This window comes from Acanthochromis polyacanthus, chromosome 12 (assembly GCF_021347895.1).
Source record: "Acanthochromis polyacanthus isolate Apoly-LR-REF ecotype Palm Island chromosome 12, KAUST_Apoly_ChrSc, whole genome shotgun sequence".
Lineage (NCBI taxonomy): Eukaryota > Metazoa > Chordata > Actinopteri > Pomacentridae > Acanthochromis > Acanthochromis polyacanthus.
In genome coordinates, this window is record NC_067124.1 from 37,947,097 (window position 1) to 37,963,100 (window position 16,004).

At 40.4% G+C, this 16,004-nt stretch overlaps 1 protein-coding gene and 1 long non-coding RNA gene across 3 annotated transcripts in view; one reads left to right on the top strand and one right to left on the bottom strand.

The window, feature by feature from the left end:
- Positions 1-16,004, top strand: part of itga10 (integrin, alpha 10) — a 62,457-nt gene that overhangs the window by 45,787 nt on the left and 666 nt on the right. Inside the window, exons 10-28 of one of the 2 annotated variants that reach the window (XM_022209316.2) lie at positions 1,623-1,696; positions 1,773-1,917; positions 5,162-5,310; positions 6,176-6,319; positions 6,401-6,607; positions 6,693-6,823; positions 8,845-9,011; positions 9,094-9,236; positions 9,714-9,824; positions 10,399-10,484; positions 10,573-10,714; positions 10,791-10,883; positions 10,961-11,037; positions 12,975-13,064; positions 13,157-13,241; positions 13,335-13,448; positions 13,526-13,633; positions 14,579-14,692; positions 14,770-14,865. In XM_022209316.2, coding sequence (XP_022065008.2) covers positions 1,623-1,696; positions 1,773-1,917; positions 5,162-5,310; positions 6,176-6,319; positions 6,401-6,607; positions 6,693-6,823; positions 8,845-9,011; positions 9,094-9,236; positions 9,714-9,824; positions 10,399-10,484; positions 10,573-10,714; positions 10,791-10,883; positions 10,961-11,037; positions 12,975-13,064; positions 13,157-13,241; positions 13,335-13,448; positions 13,526-13,633; positions 14,579-14,692; positions 14,770-14,865 — 2,276 coding nt within the window. Of the gene's footprint in view, positions 1-1,622; positions 1,697-1,772; positions 1,918-5,161; positions 5,311-6,175; positions 6,608-6,692; positions 6,824-8,844; positions 9,012-9,093; positions 9,237-9,713; positions 9,825-10,398; positions 10,485-10,572; positions 10,715-10,790; positions 10,884-10,960; positions 11,038-12,974; positions 13,065-13,156; positions 13,242-13,334; positions 13,449-13,525; positions 13,634-14,578; positions 14,693-14,769; positions 14,866-16,004 lie in introns of both variants that reach the window. The other variant, XM_051956976.1, reaches the window with a different exon arrangement.
- Positions 9,512-10,577, bottom strand: LOC127536481 (uncharacterized). Its single transcript, XR_007945472.1, has 2 exons — positions 10,383-10,577; positions 9,512-9,822 (listed from the first exon to the last, which is right to left on the bottom strand). It is a non-coding gene; the product is annotated as an uncharacterized LOC127536481 (long non-coding RNA).

Genomic DNA, 16,004 nt, shown 5'->3' on the forward strand with positions numbered 1-16,004 from the left:
AAAAAAACAGTCATTCAGCCGGAATCAACACTTCCAAAGATAATCAGCCACACGACCTCTGCAATAAGAAGCTAAAAAACAAATAAAGCTCCAGTTTGTCCAGTTTTATGATTAAATTATTGGATTATGAAAGAAAATGTGATTAATCCTTTTAACAATTTAATTTAATTAGTCATCTAGCTGAAGAAAAAGCTCCCAAAGACAGAAGAGAATGAAGACAGAGCCTAAAAAATGTGAACATTTCTAAATGTTCTTTCAGTAAAGTTGAGAATCGTGTCACTTTTTTTGTTACTACTTATTATTAAAAAAACAAAAACAGTGATTTTAATTACATATCTTTATTTTTAAGCTTAGATTTGAATAAATTTGAGGCCGAAAATGACAAAAACAAGACACAACACTGCAAAAATGAGACAGAAAATGACAAACCGAGACACGAAGTGACAAAAATGAGACACGAAGTGACAAAAATGAGACACGAAGTGACAAAAATGAGACACGAAATGACAAAAATGAGACACGAAATGACAAAAACGAGACACAAAATGACAAAAACAAGACACGAAACAACTAAAACAAGACAAAAAATGACAAAAACGAGATAAGAAATGACAAAAACAACATGAAATGACAAAAACAAGACACGAAATGACAAAAACAAGACACAACACAGCAAAATGAGACAGAAAATGACAAACAGAGACATGAAATGACAAAAATGAGATACGAAACGACAAAAATAAGACACAAAATGAGACATAAAGTGACAAAAACGAGACACGAAATGACAAAACAAGACACGAAACAACTAAAACGAGACAAAAAATGACAAAAACGAGACACGAAATGACAAAAACGAGACACAAAATGACAGAGACGTGAATTGACAAAACCAAGACACTAAATGACAAAAACGAGACACAAAACAACTAAAACAAGACAAAAAATGACATAAACGAGACACAAAATGACAGAGACATGAAACGACAAAACCAAGACACAAAATGACCAAAAGTGAGAAACGAAACAACAAAAACAAGTCACGAAACGACTAAAGACACAAAATGACAAAAACGAGACACAAAATGACAAAACAAGACAGAAAATGAAAAACAAGACACAAAATGAGAAAAATGACACAGCAACACAAGTAAGACATAAAATAGAGACGATAAGAGAGACTGAGAGGAAAATCAAAGCCCAATCAGATCAATAAAATAAATGCAGCATGGCTCAGAAATAACGATAAATTTGTTTTCATGACTGATTAATGTCTGCCAGAATTAGTAATCAATCAAAATCCAGTTTTTATACTCTAGAAAATGTGATAATTCTCAAAGTACTGTGCTTTCATGGCACTACAGCTGCTGAAACATTTTTTTACAGTGCGGAACTGTACTTTTATGAGACAAGTAGAGAAAAAAACCAGGAAGTTTCTCAAAAAACTAGCTAGAAGGAAGCTATCACAACACTCTGCAGGAAGGCTGGTGAAAAGGATGCCACATGGAATGTTCAGGGAAATCTGAGAGGAAACGTGTAAAACCTGAAGTCTTCAGGGAGGAAGAGGAGCTGATAGGAAGGGAGGAGATGTTCTGATTTCTGACCTGTTCTCCACCCTTCAGGAACGCTGGGCTACAACCAGAGCTCCTTCCACATGGAGATGTCTCAGATCGGCTTCTCCACGCACACTCTGGATGTAAGTCCGACCTCTCGTTGTTCTTCATCAGCCTGCCGAGTTAGTTTTAATCCTCGTCCTGATCTGCTCCTCTCAGGACGGGATTCTGTTCGGGATGGTCGGCGCCTACGACTGGGACGGCGGCGTCCTGAAAGAAGGAACCAACGGACGCATCATGCCGCCCAGAGAGGCCTTCGAGAGCGAGTTTCCCCTGGAGCTCAAGAATCACGCGGCTTATCTAGGTACCTGAACGTCACACCAATGAACACATGTTGATGTCTGCGGTAAATATCACAGGTTATGGTGTAGTTCTGTGGTCATATGTTGGAAGAAAGCAAAACAAAAATTTATATGAGGGTCATTCCAGAATTGGAGGACATTTGGGGTTCAATTTTTCTGAAAAATAAACCTTCTCTTCTACAGTTTTCTGCTCCATATTGATCAATAATAGGTAATAAACTGTCAAAGGCTGGATTGGCTCAGCTTACACATCAATGGTAGCATTTTTATTCCATGTTTTCTGTGTTGTTGCTAACCCTACTCTAATCCATGCTAATGTGATCTTTTTCTCAGCAGTAGAAGCTAGATATTTAGCTAGCTGTTACTGCTGACCAAGAGGACAAACTGACTGATGGAAAACAGGAAAAAGAATGAGTCTGATCCTGATAATATGAGGTAGAGTGAGACGTTCAATCGAGGCTGACAATGGGATGAAAAGGACATAGCTTTGCTCTACCCATTCTTTAGGAAAACTGTTTGATGATGTAAACGACAAAAACAAGACAGAAAATGACAAAAACAATAGAAAAAAATGGCCAAAAAGAGACAGAAAACAACAAAAATGAGACAGAAAAAAACAAAAACTAGACACAAAATGACAAAAATGATACAAAAAATGGCAAAAACGAGACAGAAAACGACAAAAACAAGACACAAAATGACAAAAATAATACAAAAATGGCAAAAACGAGACAAAACGACAAAAACGAGATAGACAACGACAAAAACAAGACACAAAATGACAAAAATAATACAAAAAATGGCAAAAACAAGACAAAACGACAAAAACGAGATAGACAACGACAAAAACAAGACACAAAATGACAAAAATAATACAAAAAATGGCAAAAACAAGACAAAACGACAAAAACGAGATAGACAACGACAAAAACAAGACACAAAATGACAAAAATAATACAAAAAATGGCAAAAACGAGACAGAAAACGACAAAACGAAACAGAAAACAGCAAAAACAAGACACAAAATGACAAAAATAATACAAAAAATGGCAAAAACGAGACAAAACGACAAAAACAAGATAGACAACGACAAAAACAAGACACAAAATGACAAAAATAATTTAAAAAATGGCAACAACGAGACAGAAAACGACAAAAACGAGACAGAAAACGACAAAAACGAGGCAGAAAACGACAAAAACAAGACACAAAATGACAAAAATAATACAGAAAACGGCAAAAACGAGACAGAAAACGACAAATGAGACAGAAAAGACAGAAATGTCATCAACAGGTTATGCGACACGTTTCAAGCATAATAATTATTATTTACAATATTATGTTGATTAAAAATATGCCCACAATTACAAGATACATCTTTAAAAGAAATAATATCAACAAAAGGAGGATTAAATTTCATTGTAACTGTTTTATTAGAGATTCAGTTTGGTCATCAGGGGGGTGGGACAAGAGAAAAATGTCATTTTAGAGAGAACTCCACACGTATTTGGTATTTGAAAAAAAATTTTCAAACACTATTTTCTCCTAGTTTTTTTTAGATTTGGTCTCAGGACAAGAACATTTACAACAACTGCATGTTTTAGTATTTTGTACATTGATTGTTAGAAATTTGACGGGTGGGACGTAAAATCTCCTCCAGTTCTGGAATGACCCACATTCACCATTAGTACTTTCAATAATTATTTCCTCAGTTTGGCATTTCACTGTTTTGTCTGTAAAATATTAAAAAAAAAGTCGCACAACTCTTCCCGCTTTCCTTGTTTTTGTCAGTTTAAAGTAACTTTAACCTCGGAGTATAAAATTGTTTCTCAAATTTTCATGACAATTTTGAACGTCCAAACCGGAGGATGGGTTTTAACGAGAGCTTGTTTTTAAAAACGCATCATTTATCAGAACCAGAAATTGTAAAAACTATAAATTTGGTGCTTTGAAACATTGAAAGCTGGTGTCTGTGTAGATTCTCAGTCATCCCGGTCATGATCATCCTAGAAGGTGACTTACTGATTCAGAAAAACAACAAAAAAGTGAAGCGTATTTGCCTTTTACTGGTGTCCCACAAAACCAGGGTAATCAATCAGGCAAAGCGTCTCAAAGTTCCCTGTTTGGCAGCTTCTGTATCTGTCATATTAAAGTGAATGATTAGGAGGTTTGGACTGCTATGATGGACTCAGTTTTGGGCCGATTTACGCCAATTCTTCTGTTGGAACAGAATATCTGGAGACGTGAGGAGATCCAGTTTGAAGCCTTCTGAGCTTTTTTGCACGAGACTCAATCGATGTTTGTGTGTTAAAATCTGGACGGATTATCGAGCAGCAGAGGTTGAAATTAAATGTCTTTATTTCTCATCGAAGTTGTGCACAAACTGATTCGAGTGTATCAGTTAGAGTTATATACACTATCCAGTGTAGACATAGTTAATGTGGTAAATGACTGTTCTAGCTGGAAATGTCTTATTTTTAATAGAATATCTCCATAGGGGTACAGAGGAACATTTCCAGCAACCATCACTCCTGTGTTCTAATGCTACATTGTGTTAGCTAATGGTGTTGAAAGGCTCATTGATGGTTAGAAAACCCTTGTGCAGTTATGCTAGCACATGGATAAAAGTGGGAATTTTGATGGAAAACATGGAATTGTCCAGATGGCCCCAAACTTTTGAACTGTTGTGTAAATGAATAAAAGAAAAATAAGCTAAGCTAACTATAAAAAGAGAAGGAAGGTTTCTAAAAACCCAACAGGCTACACATACAACACTTTTAATGTTGCACATTTCATTTTTTTAGCACTAAAACTGTAAAAACTCTTAAAATCTCACCTCCAGTTGCTGCCAAGAATAAACAAAACTATCATTTTGTTTTTATTCACTGAAAAGTTGGAATTATAGTTTCAGCACCACATTCATAGATCAGTTTGTGGTGCTGCTCTGCAAAGAAAACCTTAATAAATATCCTGCAATGCTTGATTCTCTTTTCAAATTTTACATCTGAGATGAGAGAAAAAAGTTGCTTTCCATTTACATAGCCATGAGCATGCACTGAATTTGATGTTTTGTATCAGAATTGTTGACTCCACCTTTACCTGAAGCTTATTTTAGATTGAAAAAGATCAACAGGTGTAGAAGTGACCTAGATCTGATGAAAACATTCGGCAGCAGCATTTTAACTCCTTACTGAAGGCTGTAGTTTTGGGTTTAAGGGACGGATGTTGTGTGTTTTCTGGCTCCAGGTTACACGGTGTCCTCGGTGATCGTCGGCGACTGGAGGAGGCTTTACGTTGCCGGAGCTCCGCGATTCAAACACAAAGGAAAAGTGATTCTGTTTGAGCTCAGCGACGACGGCGATGTCAACATCGTACAGGCCCTCAATGGAGAACAGGTAAAGTTCTCATAGCCCGTTTGTTTCAGCAGGAATCTCATTTTGAGGAAATTAAAGCAATAGCTCCACCTACTGGCTATCAGCTGAATCATTGGCTTTGCAGCTGTCTGACGGTCCTTGATCATGTCAAAGGAGTGTTTTCTTTTGGAAAATGAACCAAATTGAAGCCAAAAATGTGATGTTTAATCGAACTGACTTTATTCTAGTAAAATAACATGCCAATAAATAGACAGATTGCACCAGATTCTGCAGTTCTTGGTGCTACTGAGATCAATAAAATAAAAGCAGAATGGCTCAGAAACAGTGGACAGAGGAGCAAGTTGTTGGGAGATGTGATAACAAACATGTTTTCATCTGTGTGTAATATCTGTAAGCACTGTCAAAATGCATTTTTTTAAGGATAGAAAATGGAGTAATCACGAAAAATTCCAGTAGAAAGAGCAAAAACATCATGACAACTCTGAACCCCCAAACCTGAGGATGAGTGATATATACAGATTCTCTTTAAAATATACCAAAATAACACCGTTTACCAGAGACAGAAACTGTAGAAACACAAAGAATCATTGGATTTACACCTTTCTTACTGTCTTTGATCGTGTCTGAGTGTTTTTTTTCTGGAAAATGAACCAAGTTGAAGTTTAAAATTGGGATAATTCACCAAATTCACTTTATTATACTAAAAAAAATGCCTAAGAATAAACAGTTTGCACCAGATTCTGCAGTTCTTGGTGCTACTGGACCAATAAAATAAAAGCAGCATGGCTCAGAAACAGAGAACAGAGGAGCGAGCTGTTGGGAGATACGATAACATAAAATATAAACCGACTGGCCATCAGCTGAAATATCACGTTTCTGTCCTCAGATTGGGTCTTACTATGGAAGTGAAGTCTGTGGGATGGACATCGACCAGGACGGTATTACTGATGCTCTTCTTGTTGCTGCTCCGATGTACCTCGGCTCAGGAAACAAGGAGGCCGGCAGAGTTTATATCTACACCCTCAGTGGGGTAAGGCAGCAGAAGATCACTCCTCACTGCAAGAACTATCACCTTTTCTCTGGTAATAACCCACCTCCTTCGTGTTTCCAGGAGGAGGTGTTTGTATCTAACGGTACCCTGAAGTCGGAGGAGAAGTCCCAGGATGCCAGGTTTGGTTACGCTCTGGCAGCAGCTCCAGATCTGAACCATGATGGGTTCACTGACCTTCTAGTCGGAGCTCCGCTGGAGGACGAACACCGAGGGGCCGTCTACGTCTACCACGGAAACGGCATCTACGTGATCCACGATTATAAACAGGTATTCAGAGTTTATCTTCAGCTACGAACTCACTGATCAACTCAACATTAAGTCAAACTAATTCCTGTTTTCTGCCTATTTACAGCGGATACCGGGGTCGTCGATTTCCTCGTCTCTGCAGTATTTTGGTCGCAGTGTGAGCGCTCGCTTGGACTTGGACGGAGACGGCTTGATAGACTTGGCAGTGGGAGCTCAGGGCAACGCTGTGATGCTCAGGTAAGAGGAAAGTAGGTTTTATTGTAAAGCTGCAAGCATTTAGCTGCGCTAGACCTAGGTCTGAAGACGCAAGGGTCTAGGAACGCTTGACAGGGAGGGAGGCGGGCTAAAAGGTTGTCTTTCAAATCACTCTGCAGCAGTTGGGTAGGTATACAACCAATCAGCGCAACGAATAGGCTGACGGAGTTCCTAGAGCGCTGGAAGTCAGAGGATGCGGGAGTTTGGTGAAGCCTTCTTTATCTTTCTTATCTTATCCTTTGTTTATCTTTCAAGTTGAATTTTAGCTTCAAATCTTTAAGGGCTGTGGCCAAAGCCGAGTCGAAAGATAACTGTTTATTGTGCGCCGGTTGTTTCTGTCAGAAGCATCGCGCCTCTGTCGTCACTTAGTTACGCCCGCCTTCTGACTCTACACTTCATGGTGATTCGTCGGCCAGTTTTAGGAGCATCCAGCCTCGAGGCTTACCGAGGGTAACTAGACCCACCCTGGCAGAGAATTAAATTCATTGCCGTGGGTTGTCTAGCGCGGCTAGGCTAGCAAGCATTGGGAGATGAATAATGTCAAATTACACAAAAAATGTATCACCTCTCAATATTTGCATCATTTTTAAGTTGAACAGTCGACTATTTCCTCTTGTAAACGATCAAAAACAAACAGCTTTAAAGATGATATTGAAAATTCAGGCCCCAAACTAGAAACTTAATGCAACAACAATGAATAGACCTGTAGTTTCCAATTAGCCCAAGGGATGAACATGGTTCTAAAATGAGATGTAAATAGCAGAACTTTCTCAGTTCTATCAGATGTCAATATCTATGTCTGTGGTTCCACTGTGGTTTCACATGGAATAGAACTGAGATATCTGACATTGAGACTTCATAAAGATGGGAAAAGTTCCAAGATCAACTAAAAATCTGTCAAAAAACAGTGTCAGCAGCAATCAGGAGGTAAAGAAGGAGTCATAGTACCACTAGTCAGGACTGCAGTGGTCGTCCTCCTAAAGTGTCTCCACAGACAGTGAACTTCTTTCACAATCTAGCTGAAAAAACAGATAACAGCTGCTTCAGACTTGGTACAGGAGTTATCTATGGAAACCAGAGTTTCTGTGAAGCTCAGACAATGAAGAACATCAACCTCTATGGATGGAGGAAAAGGAAAAACAATCTTTTTGGTGCAAAAATATAGCCTAGCTGCGCTAGACAACCCACGGCAACGAATTGAATTCTCTGCCAGGGTGGGTCTAGTTACCCTCCATAAGCCTCGAGGTTGGATTCTCCTAAAACTGGCCGGACCAATCACCATGAAGTGTAGAGTCAGAAGGCGGGCGTAACTAAGTGACGACAGAGGCGCGACGATTCTGACAGAAACAACCGGAAACAACTAGCCTAGCCGCGCTAGACAACCCACGGCAACGATTTTAATTCTCTGCCAGGGTCGACAACAAAAACGACAACAGTCGTTGAGCTCCATTAGCACCGACTCTGAATAATCTTTCTGTTAACATGTCTGTAATATACTTGAGCTTCACCCATTGACTGTATAAATAAGGCTTCACCGAACTACCGCATCCTCTGATTTCCAGCGCTCTAGGAGCCTATTCGTTGTGCTGATTGGTTGTATACCTACCCAATTGCTGCAGAGTGATTTGAAAGACAACCTTTTAGCCCGCCTCCCTCCCTGTCGAGCGTTCCTAGACCCTTGCGTCTTCAGACCTGGGTCTAGCGCGACTAGGCTAGCAAAAATAAGAAAGAAGTTAAAATGCATGGAAAGAAGCCTGATGGATGTTGGAGAACATTCTTTGGTCAGATGAAGATAAAAGAGTTCAGATGGAGTCCAGCATGTTTGGTGTGAACCTGACTAGGACTACCACAGTGGATGCATGGTCCTGACAGTGAAGCATGGAGGTGAAAGTATGATGATATGGAGCTGAATGAGAGCAAAAAGTGTTGGGGAGATGACATTTATAGATGAATGTCTGAGGATGAACTAAAACACTGGCTCAAACTGTCTCTTCCCTCTGCAGCTCTCGGAGCATCGTCCAGATCAATGTCAGCCTGTCCTTCCAGCCTCACTCCATCAACGTCATCCAGAAAACCTGCCAGAGAGGCGGCAGAGAATCGTCCTGTCTGAACGCCACCGCCTGCTTCACCACCGTCTCACGCTCTCCTGGACCTCACAGCAGCAGCTTCGGTAGAAATCTTTACTTCTTGAACCCCACATTCAGCTGCTTCTTTATAAGTCTCCTAAACATCTGTGTCGTCTACCTGCTCAGACCTGTGGGTGTCGGCCATGTTGGATGACAGGAAGTTGTCAGCGCGAGCCTTGTTTGATGAGAGCTCCCACCGCCAGACCCAGATGTCGGTCCAAGTCCACACGGGACACACCGTCTGCTACAAGCTGCCCTTCCACGTCTACGTGAGTGTTGGTTTTGATTGGCTGTAGATTTAAAACCAGCTCAGGTAGATCCATCATTCTTTTTGCATATAAAATCTGGGGAGTTACTCTAACATTTCACACATTCACCAGGTCTCAGAGCGCTTACTCATTGCATTGATGGGTTTGTAAAAATACACGATAAAGCACACATGTTTTACTTACAGTGCACCACTAAGATTCTATCTTTTAAGATTTTTTCTGGATTAAACAACATTTTAAGTTAATTTGAAAAGGTTAAAAAAAAATCACCTCCATGATGCTTCACATAAGAACACGTTTATTTGTGCTTTAAAATAAAGCCAACACTGTAGATATTATTGCATGTAAGCAGCAAAACTAAAAACTCGTAGCAAAATCTTGTGATTCTACCAAGAAAACTACATGAGGACTTCTAAAAATAGCTCTAAATTCATCCTGAGCGTGATCGTTTTGTTCCTTTGATTGTCTTTGATGCAGGACACGGCAGACTACATTCGTCCAATCAGCTTCTCGCTTCGGTTTAAGATCAACGACACAGAGAGCGGTCCGGTGTTGGACGAAGGCTGGCCGACGACCGTCAAGAAATCTGTGAGTACAACAAAAGTTAGCATTACTACCTCCCCTGTTGGATGTCTATTCATTTTCTACATAGGTGAACTTTTTATAAATCAGACAAATCAGAGATAAAGTTATGTTTCTTGTCCTTAGTGACCTGCAACTTTCTAAAATTACTGAAAAGTGTCTAAAATGACACTAAATTTGTGAATATAATGGGACAAAATTTGCCTTGAAATACTCCAAACTCGTCCAGAAGGGCTCAAAGTTGACTGAAATTACATGAAAACTGTTTTTTTTTTCATATTGCAGAGGTTATATAATCTATTTGTCCAATATTACAGTTAGTGAATCAATAACATGATGAGAAATAAAAGAGAAAATTCCAGGGTTTTGTCTTTAATAGTTCCTCAGATATTGTTGTTCGAACAGACTCAGATTTTAACCTGCAGAAAGTGGCTCAGGGGGCACTTTTTAGACAAATTTATCCCAGAAAGCATTTGATATTTGAAGCTAAAGCTGCACAGATGCCATTTTAAATATCCAGAGTTTCGAGTTTCATTGATTTCAGGTTGAATAACTCGTCTCCACCTGCTGTCTCCTCCAGATCCAGTTCTTCAAAGACTGTGGTGAGGACGACGTTTGTACAACGGATCTGGTGCTGCAGGCCCACATGGACATCTCAGGGACGAGGTACTTTCAGAGCTCTGCTGCTCTCTCTTTGCTTCCCACTCGGCAGACCAGACAGTCAGACTGAGCTGTGGTGGTGTTTTCCGTGCAGACAGAAGCCTTACGTGATCCGCAGCCCTCGTAGGCGTCTGGCGGTGGAGGTGCAGCTGGAGAACAGACTGGAAAACGCCTACAACACCAGCCTGACGCTGCACTACTCACGAAACCTGCACTTCTCCAGCCTCAGCATCAGGGTAAAACACAACGCCGAGTCCAGGTAAACACACACGGCGGTTACCTCCACGTCTAACGGCTGCTCTGTGCTCGTAGGAGGACGCCCACCTGAAGATCGAGTGCACGGCTCTGGGCTCCAACAGCCACTCGTGTAACGTCAGCTATCCGGTGTTCCGTTCCCAGTCTAAGGTACGTCCCGCCTCCTCCCGGCCCACTCCTGCTTCACTTCCTGCAGCCGTCAGCAGCTCTCTGTTCTCCGTCTGCAGGTGAACTTCATGCTGGAGTTTGAGTTCAGCTGCACGTCTCTGCACAGCCGAGTGCAGATGAAGCTCAACGCCGCCAGGTAGCTACCGACGACTGCTTTATTAAGATCCACATTAGCTTTTGAAAGGCAGCAGCTGTTCTTCCTGGGGACAAAAATGCAGTATTTACACTATCGTTGAAAGTTTGGGGTCACCCAGACTATTTCATGTTTTCCATGAAAACTCACACTTGCTCCATATTAGCTGAAGTTGCTCTACATTAGTTAAAGTTGCTCTATATTAGTTAAGTTGCCCTACATGAATTAAAGTTGCTTTACATTAGCTAAAGTTGCTCCATATTAACTAAAGTTGCTCCATATTAACTAAAGTTGCTTTAAAAGAGTTAAAGTTGCTCTACATTAGTTAAAGTTGCTCTATATTAGTTAAGTTGCCCTACAAGAATTAAAGTTGCTTTACATTCGCTAAAGTTGCTCCATATTAACTGAAGTTGCTCCATATTAACTGAAGTTACTTTAGAAGAGTTAAAGTTGCTCCATATTAGCTAAAGTTGCTCTATATTAATTAAAGTTGCCACATTTTAGCTAAAATTGCTCTCCAATAATGGAAGTTGCTGTACATTAGTTAAAGTTGTTCTATATTAGCTAAAATTGCTCTACGTTGCTCCATATTAGCTAAAGTTGCTCTATATTGGTTAAAGTTCTTCTATATTAAGTTGCCCTACATGAATTAAAGTTGATCTAAATGATTTAAAGTTGCTCTTCATTAGCTACCTTGCTCCATATTAACTGAAGTTGCTCTATATTATCTAAAGTTGCTGTAAAAGAGTTAAAGTTGCTCTGCATTAGCTAAAGTTGCCCTACATTAGTTGAAGTTACGCTATGTTAGCTAAAGTTGCTCTATGTTAGCTAAAGTTGCTCTATATTAGCTAAAGTTGCTCTGTTATGTAAAGTTGCTCTATGTTAGCTAAAGTTGCTCTCTGTTAGCTAAAGTTGCTCTGTGTTAGCTAAAGTTGCTCTGTGTTATTTAAAGTTACTCTATATTAGTTGAAGTTGCTCTGTATTAGTTAAAGTTGCTCTATGTTAGCTTAAAGTTGCTCTATGTTAGCTAAAGTTGCTCTCTGTTATTTAAAGTTGCTCTGTTAGCTAAAGTTGCTCTCTGTTAGCTAAAGTTGCTCTGTGTTAGCTAAAATTGCTCTCTGTTAGCTAAAGTTGCTCTATGTTAGCTAAAGTTGCTCTGTGTTAGCTAAAGTTGCTCTGTTATTTAAAGTTGCTCTATGTTAGCTTAAAGTTGCTCTATGTTAGCTAAAGTTGCTCTATGTTAGCTAAAGTTGCTCTATATTATTTAAAGTTGCTCTGTTAGCTAAAGTTGCTCTCTGTTAGCTAAAGTTGCTCTCTGTTAGCTAAAGTTGCTCTATGTTAGCTAAAGTTCCTCTGTGTTAGCTAAAGTTGCTCTGTTATTTAAAGTTGCTCTATGTTAGCTAAAGTTCCTCTGTGTTAGCTAAAGTTGCTCTGTTATTTAAAGTTGCTCTATGTTAGCTAAAGTTGCTCTATGTTATTTAAAGTTGCTCTGTGTTAGCGAAAGTTGCTCTGTGTTAGCTAAAGTTGCTCTGTGTTAGCTAAAGTTGCTCTATGTTAGCTAAAGTTGCTCTATGTTATTTAAAGTTGCTCTGTATTTGTTGAATTTGTTTTGTTTTTGTTATTTTTTAGCTTTTATTAAATGCTGGTACAGAATTTTCCACTATAAAAAGTGAAGATGAAGAACGTGATCAGTGTTTCCTAAAGATGATAAATATATTGTTTTTTTACAAAGATATTCAGTTTAGTGTCACCGTTTCCTGAGACCACAGAGCTAAATGATCGATCCTGGAAATAATCGACAGGTTACTTGACTACAATTAAGTGTTGGTCGCAGCTCTGTTTTTTTCAGATGCTAGAGATTTCTTTAGTCTTGTTTTCCGCAGCCAGATACTGAAGCTGTTGGTCGTCTGACAGATTGTGTATCTGTGTTTGTGTTACAGCGACAGTGTGGAGAGAGAAGGCACTCTGGAAGACAACAGTGTTCAGCTGCAGAGTTTTGTTCAGTATGAGCCCGACCTGTTTGTCAGCAGGTGTGTTTGCACTGCAGAAAGATATTCATCTGAAAGCAGTTTACCTCTGCAGGTGTTCTTATGTGCTTCTTCTTGCCTGTTTCTCCTCACAGCGACTCTAATTTGAACCGCTACGAGGTCCATCCGACTCGGACGGTGTCAGAAGCGATCGGACCAGAGTTCTACACACACCTCAGGGTAAAGAAAGCTCACACGCTCAGTTTAGAAGTGAAGTTTTGCAAAGCTTCTCAGCAGACAATGCAACATTTGGAGCCGTGTTTGTGTTTGCAGCTGCAGAATCTGGGCTGCTACTCCGTGAGTAATCTGGAGCTGAGGCTGCATCTGCCCTCCGTGGCTGCAGGAGATCGAGTTTTCATGACCGTCACCGACGTCTCCTCCTACAACGTGAGTCCGGATTCTGTGTTTCCTGTTTTCGTGCGGCGCCTTTAGATCATGTCTGACATTTTCAAACCGACCTTCAGGCCACGGGCGTGAACTGCAGCGTGCTGAGTGATGCCGTCCAGCTGAAGGCCAAGCAGAGAGACGTTCGCCCTCTTCATCCCGAAGACATGATGCAGGATGACACGCTGGTGAGGCCGCCGGCTGCTCGGGAAGCAGCAGCTGCAGTGGCTATAAAAAGTATTTCACCCCCATGGAGGTTTTTCTCTTTCGCTGCTCTTTAGCACTGAGTCCTGCTCAGTGTGATGTGGCTTTTTGACTGGAATCTACTAAAATCACTGACACACATTCACAGAAGAGTTTTATTTCACTATATGTCACTTCTGGCACCAAGTGGCTGCACCTGAGTTTAGCTAGGTGGTTGGATTGGGTTAATTTTGTCGTTCTCTACTATACGAAACTGTTACTTATTTAAACCGACAATTCAGAAAAGGTTGGTTACCTTGCTGACATGTTTCAACAGCTTCTGCTGTCTTCTGCGTCATCTGACGTTTGCTGACGTGTCCTTTTAATCACGTGGTCGGTTTGACAGATCCGTCAGAATCTGTCAAACCGACCACGCCTCCAGTCGTCTGGTGGTCTCTGGAGGATGGTGTCCCAGGTGTGCCAGAGGATGTAGGCCCCCTCGTCCCGGTTCATAGTGCAGCCCACCCACTTCCTGATTTCGATGGCTTCCTTGATCCATCGTTTCAGTTTATTTGTCTCCAAGGTTATAATCCTCCCCCCGTCCCGGTCCATAACGTGATTTTGTCTTCTGCAGTGATCTGTGATGGCTGATTTTTTATCTTCTTGTTCAGGTGGGCTTAAAGTCACTTAGAGGGTCTTACATGTAGTATTTTTAATTACTTTGGAGAAATCTATTGTCACTGTGACATAAAAGAGTCATTTTGTGCTGTTTCTTGTTATATCCAATGTAAAGCATGGTGGCGGCAGCATCATCATGAGTCAAATTTACAAAAGCTGACAGGGGAAAACTTCCAATGGGGGTGAATGTTGTAATCTGCAATGCGTTCAACACTCTGTACCACTGGCATAGGTGTTGATAAAGGCTTGTTTGTGTGTTTGTTTGTGTGTAGAACTGCAGCAGGTCGTGGTGCACGGAGGTCGTGTGCGACGTCCAGCAGCTTCTGAGAGGCCAAGCCGCCATCATTCGGGTCAGCCGCAGAGTCCACGACGACTTCTTCAGAAAAGTGAGTTACGGAACAGAACGCTCCAGTTCTCCTGTGCTGTGACGGAATCATTGCTCATCCTCTGGTTTCCTCTGCAGGCCAAATATAAGTCGGTGAGGATAATAGGTGAGTACCGCGTCACGGCTCAGGAGACGAACCTCATCACTCTGGGAACGGGAACAGTCTGGAGGGAGGTGAGGCTGCAGAAAGACTCTCTAATCTCAACCCATCATCTTTCCCATCTGCTGCAGAGCTTTTTGAACACACCGTGCATTTCCTCACCATCTGTCTTTGTGCATTACGACCTGGGGTATGTTTTAATGGAGTGTGTTAAGAAAAACTGGGGTTTAACACCTGACTTGAAAGAACAAAAAAAAATCATGTAAGAGACAGAAAATGATCACAAAGAGAAACAAAATGACCACAAAGAGACAGAAAATGATCACAGAGACACAAAATGACCATAAATTGAGACACAAAATGACAATAAATTGAGACACAAAATGACAATAAATTGAGACAACAAATGACCATAAATTGAGACACAAAATGACAATAAATTGAGACACAAAATGACAATAAATTGAGACAACAAATGACCATAAATTGAGACAAAACTACCACAAAGAGACATGAAATGAAAAACAGACAGAAAATGACCACAAAGAGACAGAAAACAACCACAGAGACAAAAAAACAACCTCAGAGGCACAAAACAGCGACAAAGAGACACAAAATGACCACAAAGAGACAACAAATGACCACAGAGACAACAAATGACCATAAATGGAGACAAAATGACCACAAAGAGACACAAAATGACCACAAAGAGACAACAAATGACCACAGAGACAACAAATGACCATAAATGGAGACAAAATGACCACAAAGAGACACAAAATGACCACAAATGGAGACACAAAATGACCACAAATGGAGACAAAATGACCACAAATGGAGACAAAATGACCACAAAGAGACACAAAATGACCACAAATGGAGACACAAAATGACCACAAATGGAGACAAAATGACCACAAAGAGACATGAAATGAAATACAGACAGAAAATGGATACAAATAGACACAAAACAACCTCAGAGACAAAAAACAACAACAAAAACCCACAAAATGACCATAAATTGAGACAAAACTACCACAAAGAGACATGAAATAAAAAACAGACAGAAAATGGATACAAAGAGACAGAAAATGGATACAAAGAGACACAAAACAACCACAGACACACAAAATGAGGGCTATGTCTGTCTGAAAATAGTTGCACAAAGGTATTTTCTTCAGATTGTTCAGTCCGAGCATGAACACGTATGCAC